This window comes from Periplaneta americana, chromosome 10 (assembly GCF_040183065.1).
Source record: "Periplaneta americana isolate PAMFEO1 chromosome 10, P.americana_PAMFEO1_priV1, whole genome shotgun sequence".
Taxonomy (NCBI): domain Eukaryota; kingdom Metazoa; phylum Arthropoda; class Insecta; order Blattodea; family Blattidae; genus Periplaneta; species Periplaneta americana.
The window spans coordinates 147,628,916-147,644,976 of NC_091126.1; the positions used below are offsets into that span (position 1 = coordinate 147,628,916).

At 35.7% G+C, this 16,061-nt stretch overlaps 1 protein-coding gene across 6 annotated transcripts in view; it reads right to left on the reverse strand.

Annotated features, from left to right (window-relative positions):
* The window catches only part of Hr78 (Hormone-receptor-like in 78), a 51,778-nt gene extending 37,460 nt beyond the window's left edge, over positions 1–14,318 (reverse strand). For 4 of the 6 annotated variants that reach the window (XM_069838253.1, XM_069838252.1, XM_069838251.1 and 1 more), the window contains exons 1-3: positions 14,182–14,318; positions 4,618–4,768; positions 2,464–2,613 (exon numbers count right to left, since the gene is read on the reverse strand). In XM_069838253.1, coding sequence (XP_069694354.1) covers positions 2,464–2,575 — 112 coding nt within the window. In that variant the 5' untranslated portion in view covers positions 2,576–2,613; positions 4,618–4,768; positions 14,182–14,318. Of the gene's footprint in view, positions 1–2,463; positions 2,614–4,617; positions 4,769–8,674; positions 9,350–14,181 lie in introns of those variants that run through there. The other 2 variants (XM_069838250.1, XM_069838249.1) reach the window with 2 other exon arrangements.
* Positions 14,319–16,061: the final 1,743 nt, after the last annotated feature.

Genomic DNA, 16,061 nt, shown 5'->3' on the forward strand with positions numbered 1-16,061 from the left:
CTTCACTTCAATCAGTTGTACTATTTCGAGAGACATGGCACCTGAATGTAAAGGTTAATTTGAAAACTGCAAGTTACAGTACTGCAGAATTGTAGACCTAGAATAAAATTGCACTGTATTTTCCTTTTCCCGTCTTATCTACTGTAGTTCGAAGTTGCAAAGAATTTACTGTAGTACTGTAGACTATATTTAGAATTAAACTACAGTAATACATTTCATTTAAAGCATGAAGGGATACATAATGCATATTATAAATTTACTCTTAGATTGGGGAGCTTGCCTCCCAATAAAGGACACCTCCCAGATGCGGACAGATTGTTACGTCCCTTCGATGTCTGTAAATGAGAGGTTTCATTGTACCCACTGTGTGTGCTTGTTGACTGAGAATTCAAGGCTTACTAGGAGCCTGGAGATCTACACTGCCATGAGAGAGGCTGAACTCCTTATTGGAGAACCAGAACATGACTCATCAATTCCTGGCTTTGGAAAGGAGAATTTTAAGATGGGTAACCAGACTTTTGATCGGAAAATGCCATACGAATAAGCACTTACATGTCCACCGCTGTGGAGTAAAGGTTAGTCTTCTTGGCCGTGAAACGAGCAGGCCTGGGTTAAAATCCTGGGCGGGACAAGTTATTTGGTTGGGGGTTTTTTCGAGGTTTTTCCTCAACCACTCGTAACTTTCGGTGTTGGAGCTCAGGCTCATTTCGCCTTCATTAGTATCATTTCCATTAATGATCTCAGTAGTTTACAGGTCGACCAGAAGGACATGGTGGACATGGTTCTAGAATCTGCCAATAGGCGGATCTGTGTGCAGGAGCTGCACGTATTCAGCAAGCCACAGAGACTTTAATAAGCAGACTGTGAGCGACTGGGGGAATGAAGCTCCTTTGGATAGATGGCACCTTGGTGAGTCGTGGAATGGATGGCGACATGTTCTTCTGGTTGAGGATGCAGCAGATTCAGGCACGTGAATTGCACACAGATGCCATCAATCTGAGGAGGCTGCAGAATAATATCACAGGCAGATGTAGGATCAGGTCTCCAGTCTGAACTGGATGCTATGCCTGAATGAAGAGATTTTAAGGAATTCAATAATCATTCCAACAAAAGGAGGTTGCAAAATAAGCCTAAGGTGGTAGTGCTTGTCTACAGGCCCTCCTCCAAAGGAAAAAAAAAAAAACATACATATACTAGGCCTTAGTGATGAACCAATTTGTAGGATATGTGGGATGAACGTTAAGCAATCACCTTACATTTTGCTGGATTGTCCGGGTCTAAGTCAAATCGGGCATGGTTATCTCAGGAAACAGATGCTGTCTCCAGAGAAATTTCAGGAAATTAAACTCAACAGCACCGCAAAGATGGCAACACATTGCAGTCTTCTGAGTTGAATTCCAGTTTATGGGGTACAAAATGGGTATTTTGTCCCTAAGTGTTGTATTAGTAGTCTAAATCCTTAAATCAGAAGGAAAAGAAAAAGGAGATTGAGAAGTTGGGGTGTCCCTACCTGTTGAGCACTGCATGAATGTTAGCACCAGATTGAAGCACTGATATTGATTTAATGGCCAGTCATTTTGAAAAGCGGAAAAAAATATTTTATCTACTTACCAAGAACAAGGAGACTAAATCCAGAAGTTTCATGAAGAACATCCAATAATTTTTTAAAGGTTCAAAACTGTAACAATTCTGAGACAATAACAAATCTGCAATTTGTTGTTGCAAATTTCCAATAAAATCCGGAGACCATTCATTGTATGATACTGTTGTGTTGTTGATTTATGTAGTTCCCAATACAAAGTCCATTAATAAATTTATATAGCTCACGAGAAATGCATATCAATATGATCTATACATACAGAGTGTTTCCGGGCTAGTGTTACAAACTTTCAAGGATGATGGAGAAGGACACATGTATCAATTTGAGATAAGGAACTCTGGTCCGGAAATGACTGAGTTATAAGCAAAAGTAGTTGTGTGGAAATGGAATTGTAATTTCGCAACATGTGCCCTCCTTCCCTTAACTTTTGGAACAATCGTGGAAAGATGGTATGGGCCGGATGTCTCCTACGTGGGTACTTGTTCCGATACAATCTGTGCGCTTGTCTACTGTTTCCATTGGCTCATCTGTATTCGAAAATCAGGTCTGCTTATTCCGCTCTCGTGTACTCCTCCATTTCACTAGGACTGATCAACTGGACACTGCAACTTGTACACATACACTGCTGTCTACAGACGTGCATATCAGGACTGACCATGTCCATTACACATTATGCCATCACCATTGCTTTAGTGTAGTTTCCTTTCCCCACCCCTCAGATAGAGCACTGAATGGAATATCCAATTCTGTGTCATTCACAGGTTTGTAAAAAAGAAACAGAAGTTACTTTATGAATAGCCCTCATATATATTTTTACTAATAAATGTATGTCATAATTACCCCACTTTTCAAACGATACAGACCTGAGGCCCTGTCTCCACAGACCACACACAGCTCCACACCCAGACATAATGAGCGCACCTTGTCCTGTACTACAAGACCTGTACTCATATCTATGTCCAGCATTTGCTCCATCTACATTGGCTGAACACGGAAGAGGAGAAAAAATCTGTCTGAAACATAAACACTTAATTATAGCAAATGCAGACCAAGGAGAGTAGAAACAGTAGTAGTGTTTACACAGCATGCAGCAACTATGACTCTTTGCACCATTTTAAGAAAGTAGTTGAAAACAACACAAATATAACTGGCAACGATGTAAAATGCAAACACAAAATAAAGTTGCTGTCAAACTAAAACTCTAACAATAGATATCTAAAACGACACATTTTCATTATATTTTTACGCATATTGCAACAATTGTTTTTTTTTTAATATTTTACAGTGGAAAAAAAAGCACACGCACACGCACACGCACACACACACACACACACACACACACACAAAATTATCTAAATCAACAGTAAGTATTTTAAATCCCACTACTAATTACAGTATGTTTAGGTATAAAGACTTCCAATAACAACAAAAACTGTAACTGGATTTTAGGATAAACTTTAGTGACACACTAACATAACAGTTTTATTCGTGTGTCACAGTCATTGTGTTACGTGTGTCACGTATTTTTCTTGTAGAATGTGTACATAAATCAAAATGTTGTTCATATAAGAAGTTGACTGTTACGTGATTTGTCTCACTTTTACATTTATGAAACATTAAAAAATGAAACGGTTTTGAAAAAAATATAAACAAATGTCCAATTGAGTGACACACGAACTCTCAATCTTTATTTGTAATAATTGTAATCAAGCACGAAATAATCGTTGTATTACAGTTTCTATGCATTATAATTATTAACAAATGTCAGCACTTCATTATTAAATTGAATTTAACATACAGTAGTAATGACTTATTTGCCTTAATCCCTTACTGCATGGGACAGTCTTGCACACACCGGTTTTATATTCAAATAAATTAAGTAGTTCTTTCTTTCTCAACTGATGTCACATATGGTCAAATGCAATTCTTGACAGTGTGCCATATGTGTCCCAGTATGCAGTTTGAAATATTATATGCTTATATTATAAATTATATGAATATAAACCCGGTATGTGACATATCTGTCTCAGTATGCGTAAAGGGGTTAAATGTGCATTCAAATATGTGATTTCTAATAGATTAATTCGCGCTCTTAAACCAGAGACTACTTTGTGCTTTCTCCCATATACGTGTTGTTACACAATCAGTGTTGTCAGATTCAAAAACTTCGGATCATAACGAAAAAAATGACATTAACAAGTAGAGATTCGTGAGATTTTTTTTTTTTGAAAATGTCGCATTTTCATGGAATGACCCTATACTAAAGGTTTCAGTGCTGACAGACCGGGTGGCCGCTTGACTGCAGGTAAGCACCTAGTGGCGGGTGACAGGAAAATGAAAACCGCACAGCTAAACAAAACAGTGCCACTGTAGTAGATTAATGAAATTTTTATCAAATTTGAATAATCTTTTATAAATTGAATCAAGGATACTGAATAGAATACAATCTGCCCAATAATTAGAATGAATTTCTCTCAAACTTTTTTTTTTGACAAGAACTGTATCACAATGTCATTCTAAACGAATAATATATTTTCATTCATCTATTAATTTTTAAATGCACATTTTCGTAAAGAGCAATAATGCAAGTACTTACAAATATCTGTATCTCTGGAAGTGGTGCAAAATTATGTTACATGCATTTACTTACAAGAAATAATAATTTATAAATGAACTCATGACTTAATTTTTAAGATTATAAAAAATGTCTTGTATACAAAGCGGAAAACTAAAGTTGTATCTAATTTGTTTGTTTGTGAAGGATTTATTTCGGAATAACTTGTAAACGACAATGAAAGAAAATAAACTACAAATATAAATATTACTGGTACATGATAAACAACTATAATGTTGCAAAATGTGTAAAACTGTATGAGAAAATATATCATCTCCACGAAATTTTTTTGTTATAACTGCATCAGTGAAAAATGATTTTTCTTTTTCTTTGTTTTTAAAACAGAAGAGTTCCTTCTAAAAAAAGCTTAACTATTAAATAACTACAGTTAACTTCACCTTACCTGCTTAATCTAACAATACTACTGTAGAACTGTTGCTCGACATTGAAGAGGAGTTGGCAGTTCATTATGAATTAAGTAAGATGTGTAAACTCTTATCATGTGAAGCAAAATCAGAATCAGACTTAGGCATTGTCTAGACTCGTAATTGCATCTGAAACAAAAGAACATTCTTGACTAGATATGCAAAATTTCATCAAGCAAAATTATTTCATTCACTTCAACAGCAGTCAGAAGTAACATCTGTTTTTATTTCTAATGTGAAGAAATGATACTGAGAGGCATAAGAACTGACAAGTGTGGTATGTACCTGAAAATACGAGAGAGATGGCAGAATGCTCATATCAAATTAATTATTTCCAAAATCTGTACGCTATGCCAACTGCAGCTAATGAAAACATCTCACCTGTATCAAACTGAAGTAATGTAATAACCAAGAAACCCTAATGAAAACTTAGTTACTTATGGCTTTTAAGGAACCCGGAGAGTCATTGCTGCTCTCACATAAGCCTGCCATCGATCCCTATCCTGAACATCTCTTTTCTTCGTATCACGTAAGGTTTTTAAGATATACTATGATTTCACTTTTCGATAAGCGCTCCCCCAGGAAACATCTGGCACGGGTTGGGTGTATAAACCAAAACAAAAGCTAATGTATTTTATGAGTTTATGACTTATTTACAGTTTGTAATCTTCATCTTATGATGTTTGGAGGACATCACCAAACATCGTAAGATGAAGATTACATTTGTAAAAAGTTTCTTCACACCCATAAGCAGTGCTGACTAGATCAGACGCTATGGACAGTACTCTATAACAGAGTCGCCAGTATGAAAGGATAATTCCAAGCCTTTGGCGTGAGACGAACTCGATAGCTCAGTGGTAGAGTGCCTGACCGGAGAACAGGAAGTTGCAGGTTCGATTCCCGCTCGAGGTTGTGTAATTTTTCTTTCATACCATGGCATGATTGTGACTATAATAGTATTTAAATTCAATATTTACAGTTTCTTATGGTTGTTGGCATGTTATTTTGTATTTCTAATAAATAAACAGATATTGGTCCCTTCTATTAAGTAAATTTCATAACAGTTCAAAGTGAGGTCTATGCAATTAACAAACAAGGGTGTGGTTTTCAGTATTTAAAGGAAAAGTTTACCAGTTTGAGTGAAGAAAAATTAAAAGAAGGCATTTTAATCGGTCCACAAATTCACAAAGTTATGGCTGACTCTTTGAGGAAAAACTTTTCGTTACAGAAAGAATGGCATAGCATGCTTTCAAAGATGTTTGCTCAAACTTCTTGTGGAAATCATGTTAAGTGCATATGACAAAATGGAGTGTAATATGTCTCTCAAAATACACTTTTTACATTCTCATTTGGATTTCTTTCCTCCTAACTTTGGAGTGGTAAACAACGAGCATGGGGAAAGATTTCATCAAGAAATATCTGAAACGGAAAGGCGATATAAAGGAAGATCAACATCCAGCATGCTTGCAGACTATTGTTGGTTCCTTGTAAAATACAGCCCACGTCAGAAGTCATCCAGAAAATTATTTTAAATGTAAGTTCAAATTCCGAGATTTTTCTCATTATATGCATAAAATATATTTATTGTTGTTGTGCTTTAAACTATGTAACATCATTTTTGTATCCAGTACACATTTTTCAAGTATTATGAGGAATTTTGAATCCCTAGTGTGTTTTAATTTTATCAGTAGCAGCGAAAAATTAAAAACAAACAAGTTTTGTCATAAAAAAATTCAATTCATTTTCCCTGGAAAATGGTACGTGATGGGGCAATTTGGATTTTAAATTCAGATTTAGGACACACATATTAGTAATATTCACCTATTTTTATTTCGGAGCAAGACAAAAAGTAAAAATTTGTTGTTCAGTGTAATCATTTTACTCAACATCACAATTGCATAACTGAAAATAAGACATACCGATAACTACAACACAACTAAAATGAATGACAAAATGGAAACTTACCTCGAATGCTTACATCATAATCCTGTAATTCCCGGTTAGGTGGGAAGAGGAGGAAGGGGGGGGGGACGAAAAAAAGTCTCGCTTAACAGGATTGGCCGCACCCAGTTACTATACAAAACAAGTGTTGGGGGATGGAGGTGGAAAACAGATGTATCATTGCTATGAGAACATTTTACACTTAAATTTGTAGCCATGCTATAGAGGATGACCAAAATATTGCAAGGATAAACAAAACATTAGCTTTTTTTCTTTTGTGACATTGTTTCGAATAAGCCGAAGTTCAGTTAAGAGGGGGTTTCACTGTACAGATTGAAAAAAAAAACTGAAAGAGAGTCTGTAAATGCTGAAGAAACTGAATCACCATCCAAAGTTGCCTACTTTGGGCAAGGCTGGGAGCAGAGTGAAGCGAGTTTTCCCAGATAGTCCTAGAAAAAAGAAGGGCTGTTGTGAAACAGCTCCTCTGTGAAGAAATTCCTGAAGGGAAGTAGATTCTGTTTGCGACGAGGAAATTGAGAAGAAATACAAATGTATGAGCTCAAATTGAAAACCTTTTATCAATATTTTACTTAGGTGGTGATATCAGTAGACATGAGCCTGAGAAAAAAAGACATGATTTCTGTAAAAAGACGCTACTACTAAAGAAAAAACCCATGTATCTAAAAGAATTACGCTAATTACAATTTGTGAAGCTTTTTCTCTCTTCTGAAAATATTAAAAAGTCTCAATTCTTTCCTTAATTAAATGTAATTGTGTATAGTACTGAATTTTGTTTGTTCATTTAAAATTTAAAAAAAAAAGAAAAGTTATTTTGCTTGTGTGTGTTCTAATAAGAGTAATTTTCATTTTTATGTGATATATTTTTGTTCCTTGTTCATTAAAAAATGTTATCTTTTAAATTAATTTAATTATGAATAGTATATGGGCATAGACCATTTAGAGTGTTTATACAGAACTTTATGGTTTATATTTTACATAATTATCTCTAAAGGTATGTGTAACCAAGTTAAATAAATTATTAGTTCAATACTTTATCAAATATGGGCAACATTATTATTTAAAATTTCGGGTTAAGTGCACAATATGGGAGCGGGCATATGGTAATTGTGTAGAAGATGCCAGCAGCTCACATATATCACTTTTAAACTACTTTTACATCTCGTAGACATTACCGTTAACTCTGACTCTCTTATCTATGTTTATTATACATTATGTTGGTTTTTGACGGTTCAGGAATAATACAGAAAGGTTATGGCGAATGTATCTTGAGGGACAGCAGAGGGCTTGCCCCAAAGCTCCCAGCTATAAACCTCTGGCTGTATTGTAAAAGCAATGGATATCATGAACAATTTTTCCCCTGAAATTATTCAAATCTGCTTTACAGGGAGCTTTACCTGAAAGACCAGATTTGCATAATATATACGTCACTGTGTACGTTAACAGAAAACCACAATTCCAAGTCACACAGAGATTGTGTGCACTCGACGTGGGTCTCTGGCATTTCGTCAGCCCACTTGAGTTGTGTGGATATAAAGGGAAAAGTTGAGACAGTGTCGGGTGGAGTTCCCGGGTAGCTCAGTTGGTAAGAGCGCTGGTACGTTCAACCAGAGGTCCCGGAATCGATATCCGGCCCCGGAACAATTTTTCCCCTGAAATTATTCAAATCTGCTTTACAGGGAGCTTTACCTGAAAGACTAGATTTACATAATATATACGTCACTGTGTACATTAACAGAAAACCACAATTCCAAGTCACACAGAGATTGTGTGCACTCGATGTGGGTCTCTGGCGTTTCGTCAGCCCACGCGAGTTGTATGGATATAAAGGGAAAAGTTGAGACGGTGTTGGGTGGAGTTCCCGGGTAGCTCAGTTGGTAAGAGCGCTGGTACATTCAACCAGAGGTCCCGGGATCGATACCCAGCCCCGGAACAATTTTTCCCCTGAAATTATTCAAATCTGCTTTACAGGGAGCTTTACGTGAAAGACTAGATTTGCACAATGGATATCATCTTTGGAAGTAGAGGAAGCATTAACACACAAATATATATAAATAATGTCATTTTAGTACTCACATTATATCTAATTCTCGTCTTCATTCGTACTTTTGAATTGTGAATGTGATGTTTCGAAGCAATAAAACACTGTTAACATTAGCCTATACGGATATCGTTCGTAAAATTAAGTTTGTATACACTGCACTGACGGTTCACTACTCACTGCTGGAAACTCTGTCGTGTTAAGGGAAATGACTGCTTAAACCCTGTTTTCAATACTCTGAATTAACATTGTTGTTGATGCCATCTACTGTGAGGTTTATATTAATAATATGAAGGTGTATTTATGTTGGCGATTTAGAGACTGTTTTCGTAACTTGACTTTGTAGCATAGTGGTTAAGCTACTAGTGTACCGAGTTAGAGATTCGAGGATCGAATCACGCTTAGGTAAGGTAAGTAATTTAAAAATGTAATATGCATTGTAGTCAGTTTCATGTAAGTTAAATATAAATAATGTGTGAAATTAGTGACATTGTGAGTGATATAAGATATAAAATAGGTGATAAGATATGAGAGATAGGAGGAAAGGAGAGGAGGAGAGTAGGGGGGGGGAGAAGAAAAGGAGTGTAATTTCGTTTTTATTTCCGAGTAAATAAGATTACGTCATGAGTGGCAGTATTCGAAATATTCGCCATTCGGGTATTGTGCACTTGTTCCAAAATTTCAATTCCTATAGAGCTGTCCCAACCGCAACGTATCATGTCCCAATCATAAGACTTTTAAAAATATACTGCCCCACATAGACAGTTAATATAAAGTTTTACTGACCAAGACTATATAGGTTGAACATTTGGTTTGGGGGGGGGGGGGGAATGTCCCCATTCATTATTTCAACAAAATTCACAGACTTTTGCAGTTACATCTCAGTGTGTTAAAATAGTCATTTTTTGAGTCCTGATCATAACACAAGCTTTTAATTGTTTTCCCACCTTAATTAATTTGGAAGAACTATACAACATAACTTTACCTTCATGGGTACTAGCAGCAGGTATTCTTTCATTTGACGTGCTTAAATATTCACTCAAATACAATCTTTCAAATAGTTCTAAAATGTCCCAATTCTAACCATTGAATCACTCAAATACAATCTTTCAAATAGTTCTAAAATGTATCAATTCTAACCATTGAATCACCCATATTTCATATATTAGACAACACTATTACATCTAGAAAATGATTTATGCATTCAAATGATTCGAATAATCCTACTTTTATTATCTTCTTCTATCCTTCAAGTATTAGGCCCTATGACCTGTTACAATCTCACAGTTAAATTTTCAACTCTGATAATGTTGTATGTGATGCATTACAAGTTTTAATTTTATTTCTTCCATTACATCCTCATTATGTTTACAATCCCATTTGCCTACTTTTATTATAAATAACAATTTTTCTTCCCAATCAATTCACAGATACCTACTAGGTAAATAATAGTCAATCATTGAATAGGAACAATATACAGTAGGCCTATGTAAACAGTTTCTTTATGACTGTCACTGTACTTGGGAAATGTAGTGTCTTCCTCCGAATTCCTCAAACAAGGAAAAAAAGAAATTGGAAAGGGGGGGGGGAACTATAGAGATGATTGATAATATTTCAATATCACGCATTTAGCATTTCATTCTTTGATTTCTTATACTAGAAATCATTTTAGTTTCAAAAATTTTAAATTAAATAAACCCATTCATTGCTATTGTTTAAGTGTGCTTAAATGCGACAGGCTCATGTCAGTAGATGTAAAAGAGCTCCTGCAGAACAAAATTTTGACACACAGGCGATGCTGATATAATCTCGGCAGTTGCGAGCGTCATTAAATAAAACAATTTTTTTTTTTCAGATACGTACATTTAAGTTGGTAATGTTAATCAAAATTGGTTATAATCTCATAACTGGCTGCACCGAACATACCAACAGTGATGTTTTGATACTATTTTCGAATGTCAAAGCTGAAATAAAATTGGCTAAGTGAAAAAACGTAAGCTACGATTATAGAAGCATCAAATAAGTTAAATTTAGCCAAAAACAAGTATAAGATAGATTTTAGGTTAGGAGATGAAGTACCTACTAAATTCTTTAAATTCGAAATTACATGTTGGTGGGATTTTTTGTGACTTGGCTGAAGCATTATATTAGCAAAAAAAAATTAAAGTTTTATAGTATTAAAGATGGGACGTTAGGTTGCTTTACATCTAATCAAATAGAAAACAAAAAGTAGAAATAAATATATCAAATAGTTACAAAGTTACTTTTTCAGAATTTAGAAATATTAAACATGGAGTTCCCTAGAGGTCAATTTTAGATCCATTGTTGTTCCTAGTTTATATTAATGATTTAGCCTTAACCATAAATAATTTATCCCATGTAATTTTATTTGCAAATGATAGGCCTACAAGTGATTATTTCAAGCAAACACTTCCGATACAGTACTGAATCTAATGAAGAATGATTCCATGCAAATAAATTAGCACTTAACGTTGATAAAACCAATTTAATCAAATTTATTACACACAATAGTGCTCAGGTTTCCTACACTGTTAGATTAAATGGAACTCATCACAAAGAATCTACAAGCACAAAGTTTCTTAGTAAAGAGCTGGATAATAACTTGTACTGAAAAACACACATGGAATGTATTACTCATAAATTGAGCTGTGACTGTTATGCATGAAGATCCTTATCTTCTATCGGTAATATAAACATACTTAAAATGTCATAGGCCTACTTTGGATATTTTCATTCCGTAATGAAATATGGATTAATATTCTGGCAACCAGTCTTAGCTAAACATATTTTTGTTTCACAAAAGAAAGCTGTAAGAATAATAGCTGGTGTGCATAAAAGAACATTATGTAAAAATATTTTCCAAAATTTAGAAATCTTGATCTTACCTTGTGAATAGGGCCTAAATTCTTTCGCTAATGATGTTTTATATTCAAAACCGAGATACATTTAATATTAATCAAGACATTCATAAATTTAATACAAGACATAAATCAGATCTTCATCTACCCCTCTGTTAGTCTAAGTTGTTATAAAAAAAATAAATAAAAGGAGTTCAGTATTCACGTCTTGCAGTCTTCAATGCACTGCCTAATTATCTTAAAGTTTTGAAGGACCATAAGAAAAGATTTAGAAGACAATTAACCAAATTTCTGCACACTCATACCTTCTACACAACTGACGCATTGTTTATGCTTGTAAATTGAATTATTCTACTTGACATGAAACGCACAATTTTGTACAGCTCAACTAAAATATGCTTGTAAATTGAATTAATTAGTTTACTAGCCTGTATTGTATATTCTTGTATAGCTTAACTCATGAATTGCATAGGCTGTAAATTGAATACTAGTCTGTACAGAATTGCTTATGCTTATAAATTGAATTATCTACTTGATACTGAATTGTACAATTTTGTATAGCTTAACGAAAGTATGCTTGTAAATTGAATTAATTTCTTTTACTACGTATAGTTTTGTATAGCTTGTCTGAATTGTACGAGATGCTTTGAATTGAATAGTAATCTGTATAGCTCAGTTGATGAATTGTTTATGCTTGTAATTTGAAGTAATTTGCACGATTTATCAATTTTTTTATAACTCAACTGATTGAATTGTTTATACTTTTAAATTTAATTAAATTACTTGCTATGTATTATATTTTATAGCTCAACTGATGAATTCTTTAGGTTTGTAAATTTATTAATCTGATTGCTATGTAAATGTATATTTTTATAGAGCTACCAACATAGCTCAGTCAGCAAACTTGCTGGCCTGCTGATCCTGAGCTGCGCTCGGGCTTGGGTTGGATCCCTGTTTGGCCTGATTGCCTGGTTGATTTTTTCTGAGGTTTTCCCAGGCCGTGGGGTGGTCGCCAGGTGATCTATGACGAGTCCTCGGCCTCACCTCACTTCATCTCGCCAAAAAATTGGAAAATTGTAATCTTGTAAATTTTTTACTTGTTCCACATCTTAAAGCTTTAATGCTAATGTAAGATCTATGGAACACAATAAATTAAATGAAAAACTGAAATAGCCGAAAATCAGTCTCTCTCATCAGCAGCATATCTGTAGAACATCAGCACAGTTTCTTCCTTATGGCGTGTAGTACAGCATTTCTAGTGACCATGATTTCTGTCTCCCAGCAAATACGTAACTTAATAAAAGTGAATTAAAAATTTTCATTTTAATACTGGGGTCGAGCATGGGTTCAAATACCACTTGGGATTTTTATCTGGCTGGGCCTCCCCCATCCCATCTATAAAGCAAATGTCAGGTGAACCCACGGCGATCTTCTGCCTCATCACGCGATCACCAACTCCATCAATGCTAGATAACTTTGTAGTTAATACTGCGTAGTTAAACAAGTAAATCATTTTACGCCGTCATTAATTTAACACAGACGATAAAAAAGAAGTTGTTGCACATATAATACGACGAACATGGAGCAGGACTGTAACAGAATTCTTGAAACTTGATTTAAAATGTAATTAAGAATTTACTAATGACGGTCCGTCGAATTGAACATCGAAAATATATTACAAGGAAAGAAGCAACATCAGTGCAAAGAAAAAGACGAATAGTGAAACAACCTAAATAACTGAAAATGAAGAGACTTGATGGCAATTTTTTCTAAAGGAGCTTCAAGGGTGGAGAAACTAACGCTGAGGTAGTTGCGGATTCCTGAAATGAGAATCGTTGAATTTATAAGTTTTTCATGCTAAACTAGCACTGAGGTAGTTACCTTCACACTTCGCTTATACACCTTGCATATACAAATCTGTGACAATATGTACCGAATGAAAGGTGTACTAAATAAAGTGGTTTGCAAAAACAGCCTTACAACATACCTACAGACTACAATACAGTAACAAATAGGTATAAGCTAATGAAGAGAACCTGGCTCGGATAAACTTACAAAATGTTCGAAATGTAATTCTGAATTAGTAAATGTTGAGACAGTTTATAATTTATCATCAAACTGAACATCAATTATGAAACCTCACCTTACACTTAAAAACAAAAAGGGCACAGTTTGCTTTCCAAAAATCTTTATTCATGTTTATGGTAATGTCAACTTCTCGAGGAAAATGGAAATTATATGGAAAACGTTTTCTAACTTATGAGCTCTCATATTCCTTTCACAAATAATGTCACTATTAATTTTCCATTGATATAGGTAGTATCATTTAATAAAAACATGTGCCTTGCCAAGGTAATAAGGGATGTCACTTATATTATGTTCCCTTTCATATAGTAGAATACGCAATACATCACAATTTTGGTCCTACACACATGACTTCACTAAACTTATCCAAAACACAGGTTAACAGTAAAAAGTTCTTCAGAACACCTAAGTTTAAAGATGGATTTCGTCGACCCTTTCTCCCACTGGGCAAAGTTGTTCAATTTTAGACGTTAATGAAAAGATAAAATTATGTTGAAGTTTAACAGCACACAAAATATCAATTGGCGCTTTGTGCCAACGACCAAGTTAATTATGAGCCTCCAAAGATGTAAACTCACCCAACAAAATACACCGAACTTCAAAACTGTTATAAGGTGAAAGTTCATGACCTTCAGTCACACACATGCCCTGTTGCCCTGTTGCGACTACATCGGAGATCGGACTACATATCGCATCACAGTAGCGAACCAAAGACGTCCTGTAGCGAATGGTCATAGATTAATCAGCACAGAACGCAGAAGATTATTAAGTGGCACTGCCTTTAAAAGCGCACCACTCGTGCGATTCCAAATTTACTGCGAGAAGGCTTCGATGGCTCAGACAGGAATCACCTCCACATGATAGTCATGGATAAATATATAATTAGGCTGTGTATTTATCCATGTGATAGCTTTGAAGTCAACCGCGCACCGAGTTCTCTGCATTGCAAGGCCACCGGCCTGTTAAGGCGCTAGCCTGCCGGTCTGAAGTTGCGCTCGGGCGCGGGTTCGATCCCCGCTTGGGATGATTACCTGGTTGGGTTTTTTCCGAGGTTTTCCCCAACCGTAAGGTGAATGCCAGGTAATCTATGACGAATCATCGGCCTCATTTCGCCAAATACCATCTCGCTATCACCAATCCCATCGACGCTAAATAACCCTAGTAGTTGATACGGCGTCGTTAAATAACCAACTAAAAAAATCTCTGTATTGGATTGCTAGGAACGTAATCATTCAACTAGAAAATTCAAAGTAAAGAATCATTACCTAATGCCGCTTCTACTGTCGAACATATAGTAGCTTTCAATAACAAAATCATTGTTAGTCAACTGTCCGACGACAGGTCTGAACCTAATAAGTCACACCAATAAGACATCACTCACGAAGAAACTAGGCCAGGAGATGAGGGATAGGGTGGCCAGTTCCTTTCCCGTTCCTTTGCATACATCGCTGACATACATATATTGCAAACATAAGAAACGCGACATGGACAAAGACAAAGACCACGATAATAATTACGAAATAGACCACGATAAGAACAAAGTTCACGATAAGGCCCACGACATGAATCACGATAAGGACCATAGTAAAGACAACAAATACAACGATAGAGATCATGATAAAGACAACAAGAACGTTAAGTGCCACTGCAGTCACAAGAATCGTGATAAGGACCACAACAAAGACAACAAGAACCACGATAAGAAACATGACAAAGACAACAGTGACCACGATAAGGACCGTCGCAAAGACAAAAAGGATCATTATAAGATCTACGGCAACGATCACGATAAGGAGTCATGAATCACGATAAGAATCACAAGTACCAAGACACTGATCATGACAAGGACCGTGATTCACGTCGTGATACTTAGGCATATTGTGGTTCTTGTTGTTGACCTTGTCGTAGTCCTTATCGTGGTCTTTGTTGTCCTTGTCACGACCCTTAAGCTGATCCTTGTTATTTATGTCGTTGTCCTTACTGTGATCCTTGTCTTTGTCATGGCGATTATCTTGACGATTGTTGTCTTTATTGTGGTGCCTATTTCTTTGTCAGGGTCGTTATCGTGATCTTGTTCATTATCGTGATACTTATCGTGGTTCATTTCGTGGCCCTTATCGTGATCTTTGCTGTGATGCTTGTCACAGCTCATGTTGTGATCCTTGTCGTCGTCTTCGTCCTTGTCGAGGTCCTTGTTTTTATCATACTCCAACAATTGTCATTGACTTCGTCTGCATATTGTGCCACTCCTACTAGCGGACTATTAGGGAGGGGAATATCTGCCACATACAGTAGATGTTATACAGAATGGGGGATATAACACTGCCTTGGGGGGATTCCAGTTTCTATTCGGAAGGTCCGAGAAAGTTCGTTCCTGCCGAATCTCACCTGTCCTGTTCGGTTGGATATGAATGCCAATGTGTGATTTCGTGTGGCAGATTTAAGGATGTGAGTTTAT